General features: G+C 38.6%; 1 protein-coding gene across 24 annotated transcripts in view; it reads left to right on the top strand.

The window, feature by feature from the left end:
* LOC106874768 (uncharacterized) overlaps positions 1-12,002 on the top strand; it is a 242,537-nt gene that overhangs the window by 90,333 nt on the left and 140,202 nt on the right. For all 24 annotated transcript variants that reach the window (XM_089348718.1, XM_089348711.1, XM_089348716.1 and 21 more), the window contains one exon: positions 88-1,306. In XM_089348718.1, coding sequence (XP_089204844.1) covers positions 88-1,306 — 1,219 coding nt within the window. The remainder of the gene's footprint in view (positions 1-87; positions 1,307-12,002) is intronic.

Raw genomic sequence — 12,002 nt, 5'->3', positions numbered from 1 at the left:
TTTACGACAAACTGAACCTTAACTTTTGTTATCTGCTGAAAAATATCTATGCTTTGACTATATTCTGTTTTGCTTTCTCTTTGCAAGGGGAGGTGCCGAGGTGTTTTCACCGGTCACCAGTCCTCCGAGTTACGACCAGACTCCAGTTTATCCGGTATATAAGAATCCACCTCCGCGTCCAACTCAGCAAACTATGTCACCTTCCATTGCACCACAACAACAACAGTCGATGTACAACAATAACATCAGTAACCAATACCAATCTCCTTTCGATTATTCTTCTGGCTTTCGCTCAATTAGTGATCCTTCAACTCAACCCAACAGCTACGGATACATTTCACCCGTAACCCCAACGCCGCGTCAGTACTACACAGAACCGACTGATTCCTACCATCACAGCCCTAATGTTTACACTGAAAGCCGACCCCAATACAGCGACATGAATTCAGTTAACCAAAGAACGACAGACTACATGAACAATGATGTTCGTAACGAACCTTACTCTGTTGCTTCACAGTACAAACCATCACCTGCTTCTCCTATGTCGCCTCACTATACCCAACCAAACGATTATGCTTCTTACAACAATCGTGTCGCCGAAGTGAAACCTAATATAGGGTATCAGTCGAGTGCTTTCACACCAACTTCGGCGGCGCAAAGTGCTTCCTATTTTACAGACAGTCATCCAAATCTCCAGAAATCACCGGTAACTAGTCCTGTTTACAATGCTCAAGCATTTGCTACAACTTCACCAACGTCTTATAGAGATCCTAGCAGAGATTTTGATGGTAGCTCAAGTCCAGTTCTCCAGAAACCTGTCTCAGCTGGTATATGTCAACTTAGGGAACGACCCGAAGAAAACCTGTATTGGGCGAAACCTGTCAGTATTACTAGTTCAGCTAAAACACCGGAATACGGTTCTTCACAAAGTCCAAATATCTACAGTGATATTCACTCCCCAGATATAAGTCGCACGAAGTTTACTGCTCATCCAGAAGATGGATTTAGCCGAGGATATGCTTCTCCTACCATTATTCAGTGTGGAGAACTACAGTCACCAGTTCGTACTAATTCCTATGTCGAACCTTCGGAAGCTGGGTTTTATGAATGTCAACCGAAAGCTGTCGCTACAGTACACGAACCGAAGTCTCCGTCTCCTACCAGTCCAATTCATTCACCACTCCCACCTCCACCCCCAACACAAGTACCACCTCCTGTAGCAGCACCACCACCACCTCCACCACCACCTCCTCCACCACCACCTCCACCACCAATGATGGCACCTAATTGGAGGCCACCGAAAAAGGTATGTAATTTTTTTGCTAATTACTTTATTATTGTTGTTGCTGTTGTGCAAATATGTTCCAGTTATCACTGTCCAGTCTTGTTTGTATAGCAGGGACTATATTGTCCATTTATGTTCTTTGTTTGTCTTAGGCGTGATTTGAGGGACATTTGGCTGCTATTACAAGCAAATCGTGTGACAAAATAAAAGTCCTTTCATTGGTTCGTCGTCGTTGTTGTGGTGGTAGTCAATGTTAGTACTGTTGATAGTTTTAAATCATGCGGTATCAGGTCTATAGAATCCTTCTTAGACAGATGGTGATGAACATCTATATTAGTTTCATTATAATCACTAAAATATATTCCTATGTTGCAGCTTCATATAGGAAGACTAACTTGACATTAGTGTTAAATTTCTTTGAGTTCTACATGTTCTTTAGCAGCTAAATGATCGCTTTGTTTTGGTTAAATCTAGCGTCTTCTCCGGCATTTGAGTCTTGGCCTAACTACTCTGTTTCAACTACCCTATGTCAGTTATAATTTGTTAATTTCACAATCAATTATACAGTCACCGTCCTCGTTGCAGTATGCGAAATATACTATCCCAATTGCACTGCGTCAAGTACACTCCCCCAATTGCAAGTGTCGATTACATTGCCTTTCTCTGTTTCTTCAACAACGTCTATGTCTCTTTGCTTTTCATTTACGCAATTCACTTCAGTGAAATTATCAGCCCTTTTCGATGTCTTTTTCTTCGACAATTAGGTTAGTGTCCCATAAAAATGTTAATTCTATCTATATGGACGTAGAGACTATCTGCGCCGAAGTGGACAAGAAACTAAAATTATAATTCAGAGTTTCAGGTGATGGGTTAGTCACATACGATGTAACATTGAGTCAAAGTAGTCCCTAATCTATAGTCTATGAGATAAGAGAAGAAAGCAGATAAGAAACACTTAATGCTGAAATTATAGGAATGATAGAGTGGGTGTACGTGGAGCCAATGAAAAGAATTGTTCAGAAGAGAGAAATTTGGAAACTCTTTGGCAGTAGCTTGTGTCCCAGGTGAGGCAGTAATCAGCGAACAATTGGATTTACTGGTATTACTATATAGAATAATCCAGCTATACATCAAAATGAACAGACAGTACAACCAACAAAGAAGTTTCGATGCGACCAGCTACTTACTAGAAATAAGATTCAAGTCTCAAGAGAGGTTCCCACTTCTGTCTTTAAAATGAAGAACATATTCGATAGTGCGGCCTTGTCTGAGAAAAAAAACGGAGTAGTCACTGGCTGGTATACCTTTGATTATAGATCACCTGAGTTGACCTTGGGCTAAAGAAAAGACACCAACAAAGTTAGTTTCCATTACTATAAAACGACAGTGTCTGCCAATGTGTGCGTGAAAAGTCGTAACTAGTCGAGTAGATGAGATGACAAAGTTTCGATTTCCGTAATGACAAACAAATGAGAAATGAATTACTTTGTTTCGGCAACAGGAAACGAATCTATCTTCCCGGTCAAAAGAAAAAGCTTAGCATCTATTCTACACTGCTAGATGCACTGAGACTATATGCAATTACGCAGCTGTGCTCAGGGTTGAACCGAAGCTAAAAACAAACAGCAGCAACAACAGATTTATTTGAAAGTGAGTTGAAATTTAAAAAAGAGAAAAAAGAAAAGTCTGACTAGAAATTATATCTGAAGAGAATTCGTTGTTATAATAGCAATACGAGCTGCTTTTTGTGATAAGATTTTTATGATTAAGTTAGCTTTCATGTAGGCGAGGGGTTGGCAAAATCTTTAACAATTTGGACAAAATGTTTAGTGGTTTTGGCTTTCTGAGTTCAAATCCTCATCTCGGTTAGCTTAGCCTTTTATTCCTTTGGAGTCAATAATGTCAAGTACTGGAGTCAAACATTACTTGCCTTGAACCCTCCAACGGACCAGCATCCCGTTCAAAGAGCGTGTTGGGATCTCGGTCACATGTGCACCATGGAAGCCAAGTAACAAGGCCTTTGAGTCCTAGGGCCCAATTATTTATTTAATTATTTAAGTGTCATGTAATGGTAGTAATTTTGTTGTTGCTGTTTTGACCCAGGTCCGCTCTAATTCAACTGCCAAATGACTGAAGGTGATCCAATCATGAATAGTCTTTTATTCATACGCAATGTATCTAGGACTACATCATCCAAAGTGCCTCCTTTTTTCATTAAATTGTCCGGTTCTGGATTTAAGAGAGGTTTAGCTGGTATTATCCCTCGCCACTGTTGTTTAGGTTTATTATGGATGACCAGCAGTTGTCCTTGCAGGTTCGTCTCCTTTTCCACATCGTCTCCTTTTTCCACATCGATATTTTCGATATTTTCGATGAGAAAACGAATCCAATACAGCTTCACACCAATGACGTTGCTGATGTTGCCATTCGACCCTAATTATTCTACCAACTCCCTAACTATCCCACTAGACCGGTTTTTCTTCTCTTCATTTTTTTTTTTTATCAAACTCGAAAGGATGGATAGGAAGAGCATGTGTATGTGAGTGCGTGCGTACGTGCGTGCGTGCGTGCGTGCGTGCGTGCGTGTGTGTGTCTGTGTGTGTGTGTGTGTGTGTGTGTGTGTGTGTGTGTGTGTGTGTGTGACCGTGACGGATACCTTAAATGATAATCAAGACCGTGAATTTTCGGGAAAAGGTACCTGTGATAAGCTAATCCTCATTTGTAAATCATATGAACTGGGCCAGTGGTTACTTACGATTTGCGAAAAGATTTACCTTCTATCACTTCGGACTTCAGTCACTAACAAATGGGAAAGAAACTCTTCCTTGAAGAAAGACGCCATGAGGAACGTACCACCAGTAAACAGGAAGTTCATACGTTTGTAATTATCTCCCTTAACAAATGCAATTTCGTTTAGCGTCAAGTTAAAATATACTTTTCTGCAACATATTTTGTTATGCATATATTAACATATATGCTTGTAAGTGCATCTAGACACATAATTAAAGTAGAAATCTTTTCATAAAAGTCATTATATATATATGTGATAGTAACGTAAATAACTATAGATACATAGAGTGAGATACAGGTAGGAACCGTACACGCACATAGTGTGGGCGTTCGCGTGTGTGTGTGTATGTGTGTAAATATATACATATATACATATCTCACAGCATCCTGACACAGAAATCTCATCTAAATTTCTTCTTTCCGTCTCTGTCTTAAACCCATTTTCCCTGTCCTAGCTACATTCTTTCTGAAAGGCGATATTTGCAACTATGAGAAATCCATTCTCCCCACAGCTAATCTGAGCGCAACAAAGTGGTTATTATCTAGCTCAAATTCTCTCTTCTCAATTATTCCTATGTCAAATACCAAACGCTTCTGTTTACTCAAAGTCAGTTTCAACCCACTTTGCATTTACCTCTGTCCTCTCACCCTCCAGTCAACGAGCTACTCAGTGTTGCCAGTTATATACTAACAAACAACTCACACACACACACACACACACATACACACACACACACACATTAGACAGAATGAGAGGTGAGGCTGAAACAACCAGCTAAACATATTTAAAAACAACATACAGACACATAAAAAGATAGATGGACAGATTGGTTAAATTTTACTGCAGTCGTTAGAAAGATTAGTACGAGCGCTCATCGTGACTTACCAATGAAGAACATGTTGATTTGCTATGTCTGATATTAGAGACAAGATCAAAGGTTATCAAAACCGAGAAAAGCAAGCTATATTTCGCCACTATTCAGACGGTGAAGTAAATACGCCTATCAGATAAGCTCAATCTGTTTTGTCTTGTGATGTATTAACAAAATCTTGTGCTAATACATCTCTAAATACAGAAGATTTTCCACCGATAGAAAGGAACCAATAGACTATTACTATTAAATTGTGCAAGACGAGCTTTATATCTTTACATTGAGTCAACGTCTCATATTTATAGAGAAGATAGGAATGTTGTGAAATCCATGCCATTTCCAAAAGTATGAGCGACATCCAACACGTGTGTGTGTGTGTGTGTGAATGTCTGATTCAGCCATATAGATCGGTGGTTCTTGACCGGGGTCTATTTGGCCTTTGGGGGTCCGTATGGCTCTTGGATGTCTATATTGCCCTTAGGGGCCCCATATAAGATTTTATTGCTAAAATTTATCTGCAATAAATTGGTTATACTTCTGCAAGATACATTTGTGCTTTTAGCCTCCACCTTTGGCTGTTTAAAATAGGTATGTATGTATGTATGTATGTATGTATGTATGTACGTATGATAAACTGGGCTTTTAAAACAAAATATGTTTGAATATTTTCTGTCCATATCCCAATTTTACAACATGTTACAAACATCCTTGATATTGGTCACAAATGAAGGTATTATATTTGCTGCGTCGAAGCGGGGAAAGCTGAAACTTCCTAAATCCCAAACAAATCACGAAGGCACGTACAATCAAACTTTTCCCCTTTTAAAAATTAATAAATATGAACTCTACTGAAAAGTATTTAGTGATCCTTCAATTTAACGTGAAATTGTTTTTATATATAACTTTACAAGAAAAGAAATACTAATACACATACGCTCGCGGGCATGCACACGCGTGTGCAGTCTCTCTCTCTCTCTCTCTCTCTCTCTCTCTCTCTCTCTCTCTCTCTCTCTCCTCTCTCTCTCTCTCATGCACACACACAAATCTACATATATATATATGTCTCTCGAGGATATATATCAGCGAAAATGTGAACATCCACGGGAATGAAGAAAAGTTGTTACTCTGCGAACGAATCCAGTGAGCTGGTAGAACTGTTAGCACGCCGGGCAAAATGCTTAGCACCATTTCATCCGTCCTTACATTCTGTGTTCAAATTTCGCCGAAATTGGCTTTGCCCTTTTATCTTTTAGTGGGGCGATAAAATAAGAACCAGTTGAGCACTGGAGTCGATGTAATCGACTTACTCGCTCCCTCAAAATCACTATTCTTGGACCAAAATGTTGTTGGCACCCCGTCGCTTACGACGTCGAGAGTTCCAGTTGATCTGATCAACGGAACAGCCTGCTCGTGAAATTAACGTGCAAGTGGTTGAGCACTCCACAGACACTTGTACCCTTAACGTAGTTCTCAGGGAGATTCAGCGTGACACAGTGTGACAAGGCTGACCCTTTGAATTACAGGCACAGGAAGTAAGAGTGAGAGAAAGTTTGTGGTGAAAGAGTACAGCAGGGTTCGCTACCATCCCCTGTCGGAGCCTCGTGGAGCTTTAGGTGTTTTCGCTCAATAAACACTCACAACGCCCGGTGTGGGAATCGAAACCGCGATCCTATGACTGCGTATCCGCTGCCCTAACCACTGGGCCATTACGCCTCCACGGACCACAATGTTAAACCAACCAATATTTATTCTACATCTAGATCTCGATGCTCCTTTGTCGCTCTCTCCGTTAGAAATATGAACCAGTGATTGGCCTGTTCTAAGCCTATTCCCGACGACGGCTTCAAATCCAGCATTTTCGTTATAGTTCTTTGTCTTGAGATTTCACTTTTGTTTAATTTATGTTACATTTTGTTTGTGGGGTGGGAGTATTCATAGTGTACTAGTACGGCATGGTTTTTTATATATCAAGTACTAAAATTATTATAAAACGTATCTCATGTAACTGCTGCACTACTGTTGTTTTAATTCTTTTCATTTCTAATGAAGTCCATTTCCTTGTTTTTAGCTTCTTTTTATATATTTATTTATTTATTTTTTTTTTTTTTCATCTAAAACTGTACTTTCTTTTAACTTCATTTTAACTATTTCCTGGAATAAACTGTACTTCCTTCAAGAAACATTTCTGTGCGTTTCATGCTTTTTGCTTTTATTTTACATATAAGGAACGATTGACGACTCAGATCAGTTGCAGTTGTTCCCCTTATACACGGATAAACAGGCAACAAAGAGCTATAAGTTACTTCCCTTGCACTTGTGTTATTTATTTTATTTTATAATTTTTTTTTTTTGGTTACGTGGTGTGTGTATGTGCGTGCGCGCGCTTTTATTTTCAGCTTCAGCCATTAGGTATTTAAACTTAATTTTAATGCGTTACGTTACCGGATGTCACAAGATTTTCTGGATTAAACTGAATTGTATATTACAGTAAATGAAAAAATACACATCAGAAGAAAAAAGAAAATAACGAGGATATTATTTGCACATTACTCTTTTACTCCTTTATTTATTTCAGTCATTTGACTGTGGCCATGCTGAAGCACTGCCTTTAGTCGAGCAAATCGACCCCAGGACTTATTCTTTGTAAGCCTAGTACTTATTCTATCAGTCTGTTTTGCCGAACCGCTAACTTACGGGGACGTAAGCACACCAGTATCGGTTGTCAAGCGATGTTGGGGGGACAAACACAAACACACAAACATACACACACACATATATATATATATATATATATATATATATATATATATGCATATATACGACGGGCTTCTTTCAGTTTCCGTCTACCAAATCCACTCACAAGGCTTTGGTCGGCCCGAGGCTATAGTAGAAGACACTTGGCCCAAGGTGCCACGCAGTTGGGACTGAACCTGGAATCATGTGGTTGGTAAGCAAGCTACTTACCACACAGCCAATAGCCAAACTTCATATTTTATTTAATTTACTCATGTAAAAGTGAATTTAAATATTTTAAAACGAGTATGTTAATTTACGGTCGCCTTTTTTTTTTTAATAGTAGTTTACCCTTAATTTATATTTTCATTTTTCTTGAAAACCGCTCAGAATTTTTTGCATGTATTGGTGTTGTTGTTGTTGTTGTTGTTGTTAAGGCGGCAAGCTGGCAGAATCGTTAGCACGCCGGGCAAAATGCTTAGCGGCATTCTGTCCGTCTTTACGTTCTGAGTTCAAATTCCGCTGTGGTCGACTATGCCTTTCATTTTTCGGACTTAAATCCTCTCCCAAAATTTCAGGCCTTGTGCCTATAGTAGAAAGGATTATTATTACCTCCGCCTTCGCTAATGCGGAAGTATTGTTTCAGTCGTGTGTGTTTGTTTGTTTTCCGTGGACAAGATATCTCAAGAACCGCTGAATGAATTCGGATAAAACTTTCAGGGATGTTTGGCCTCGTGACTGGCACGAATTGATTAGATTTTGGGATCGATCTGACACCGGACAAGGATTCTGGATTATTTATTATATTTACTTTACATGAAGTATTACAATCTTACGTAGACTTTCAAGTCTTTCTTTGATTATCTCCCTTGAAAACACGCTCATGGTTTCCACGTAAGCTATGGCGACGTTGCTGTTTCCAAAGTTTTATTTTCATTTTTCTATTATCAATTTTACTCGCATCTCTATCTTAGTAGAAACTGATGGATAAAGAAATCAAACTACATAAACAAACGGCAGCAAAACCGTTCAGATATTAAATAACACTAACATATTCAGTAACAATAATAAATTTGATTTATCCTCGACAATTTCTAGTTTTACCAATTTTGAATATATCGCTCCTCTTACCTAGTTGACAATTGTATTTCTAGCTCTGTCTTGAAGAAAGGTTTACTTCTTGGACTCACGTTTTTGCGCACAACGTATAGGTCCTTTCCGTTTTCTTTCACGCACGGATAAATTTTTCACTATAGACCTTAATGGCCGTAAAGACACTATATCAGTGGATAGACTAAAAGAGGCATTCATGGAGAAAACTGTTCCTGTTTCCACTACAGACGACACACAAACACAGCACTACAAACACGACCTGCACACCAACCTTCACATTCCATGACTACTATTGAGATCGATCAGGTACTGGACAAGGATTCTGGATTATTTTTCCGGTATTATTGCTTAATTTGGAGATCGATCAGGTTCATTTTTAGAATTCTCGTTTGTGAGAGCAGTCGAGTTTATTTCAGATATTCTCATTTTAAAAATCATCGTTGAGAGGAAATTGGTGTTGCCTTGGCGGAGGTTTGTGCTCTCTGAGTGCTCTTATTATTGTCATCATTTTCCCATTGATTTACATTTTATTTCATCTTTTGACCGGGTCTTAACCAGACACCTAAGGCATGTATATATTAGATGGAGAGAAACTTCCGTAGAATGTAGGCGGTTGATGTCAACACAATTTTTTTGAGTCTCATAGATTGTTGGTTTCCCAGGGATCTGGTCAAAAAATTGTCAATACCTTTCTTGATCATACCCACAACACCTACGATAACAGGAATGGTTTTGACTTTTAACTGCCACGTCCTAGATATCTAAACCTCAAGGTCCTTATATTTCGACAGTTTTCCGAATTCTTTTGCTGAGATCTTTCTGTCAGTAGGCACTGTCATATCAATTAATAGGCATGTTTTTTTGTTTTAAGTTTTTATCATTATTTACCTGTCTGTATGTATTCCATAATCCCATAGGCTGGTAACATTCTTTCCTTCAGTGACTGGCTCTCGATGGTGTTCATACTAGCTCTAAGAGTGCGTGATATCACAGTGACGGCATATTCTCTGGTGCAAGTATTGGCCAACTCGATCATGCCTGTTTTTATAATGTTTAGGAGCAAGGACTGAGCTCCTTCAAATTTCAGGCCTTGTGCCTATAGTAGAAAGGATTATTGTTGTTATTATTATTATTATTATTATTATTATTATTATTATTATTATTATTATTATTATTATTATTATTATGTTTCTATGCCCTTTGAAATATCAGTGCCTAATGCCAGAGATCTGGACTAAATACATTGCTATATCCTATTTCTGAGTTCAAATCTTCCGAGGAAATCAGGTTTGTACTCAGGTTGAGTGCTCATTGACACATTTCCGACTTACTTGTAGATTTCCTTATTTAAGAATTCGTAATTTCTTTATACATGCAGTAATTAGGTTAAATAAGTTAAACAAGTGTTGATATTCGTAGTGGCTTAAATAGACACACAAGTTTCTAATATATCTAAATGTTTGATGTTTGTATGTATGTATGTATGTATGTAGGTAGGTAGGTAGGTTTGTATCAATGTATAGCATATTTTCTCATGTGTTTCAACCGCCGTTCACATTAGACACATCCAAGTATCTTTGTAAGATATCTCATTTTTATCCGTAACCCAAATCGTCAGGGCCAGTTAATATGTCACGTTTTGCGTCTGTAACCGAAACATACAAACTTCTTGATAAAATTCATTTGTAAATAAGGCTAAGTTCCTGTATCGTGGATAGCAGTTAATTCTAATGTTTCAGTGACAAGGTCACCATTAAATACTTACCAAACTGGTAAATAATATATATCTGCATCAGCTAATTTGCTAAAGACAAGATTATTGTTTACGATGCGTTAATGTAAAGATTGCCCGACAATATTAAATAATGGACACTGGAGGCGTTTTTTATGTTTTCTAGGCGTAATAGCCCACTTCATTTATTTAAACTTGCTGAATTGTTGGAGAATAGGAAGTTGGGAAAGTTATTTGCAGATACATAGCCGCCTATCCAGAAGAAAACTTGTCTCAGTCAGATTTTTAAATAATACTAAATCTATTGCACAATGGAGAGGTTTCTACGTGTTCGCTTGATCTGCAAGAAATAACAGTCAAAGCTTCCTCGTCAGTCCATATCTCTTTAAAAAAGAAAGTGCGTATTAGGTTATGAGGTGTTAGATACCACTAAAAAGTTGTGGTCACGGTGGGGATGTTTTCGATTATAGGGCTACGTAAGTAGTATTTACCTGTGGCTAAATCATAGGAACACTTTTCCTGTTTCCTTTTCTGCCTCAAATTAGTGATTATAATATTTAACATATCTTTAAATGCTGTAATAACTGAAAGGATTTATTAATCCTGAATTATAACATCAAAGATTGAAACAGAACAATATTATCTGAAATGGATATCAGCCGAATATATGATTTTCGCTGATATATTTAGGAATTACCCAGGAACTGAGATAGTTATGGTTGTTGTCAATTTATTTTCTAAGGGGAGTGGAGGCACAATGGTCCAGTGGTTAGGGCAGCAGACTCGCGGTCATAAGATTGCGGTTTCGATTCCCAGACCGGGCGTTGAGAGTGTTTATTGAGCGAAAACACCTAAGGCTCTACGAGGCTCCGGCAGGGGATGGTGGCGAACCCTGCTGTACTCTTCCACCACAACTTTCTCTCACTCTTACTTCCTGTTTCTGTTGTGCCTGTAATTCAAAGGGTCAGCCTTGTCACACTGTGTCACGCTGAATATCCCCGAGAACTACGTTAAGGGTACACGTGTCTGTGGAGTGCTCAGCCACTTGCACGTTAATTTCACGAGCAGGCTGTTCCGTTGATCGGATCAACTGGAACCCTCGACGTCGTAAGCGACGGAGTGCCAACAACAACAACATTTTCTAAGGGATAATACGATTATCTGAAGTGAAATATTCTGTTGTCACCAATGTTATTATTGTTTGCATCATTAAAGACGAACATAACTTTCAATAAGTTGTTGATTGACCTAAGGGTTCGCCTTCATGAATATGATTGCTGGTGCCTCTCAGCGGTGACTCAATTAAGGATCATGTCACAGATAATGCCGATTTTGTTTTTAGTTTTCGTGATAATTATGCACAGAGTTGCCAATATAGTTGTCTTTATATGTTACCAGCATCCAATAGCAACGAGCCCCAATATTCCTTCTATCGCACTGTCCTTTCTCTTCTTCTTCTTCTTCTTCTTCTTCTTCT

The sequence above is a fragment of the Octopus bimaculoides genome, chromosome 3, assembly GCF_046866305.1.
Source record: "Octopus bimaculoides isolate indiv1 chromosome 3, ASM4686630v1, whole genome shotgun sequence".
Lineage (NCBI taxonomy): Eukaryota > Metazoa > Mollusca > Cephalopoda > Octopoda > Octopodidae > Octopus > Octopus bimaculoides.
Note: the sequence above shows the minus strand (reverse complement) of the source record. Positions and strands in the feature narration are given on the sequence as shown.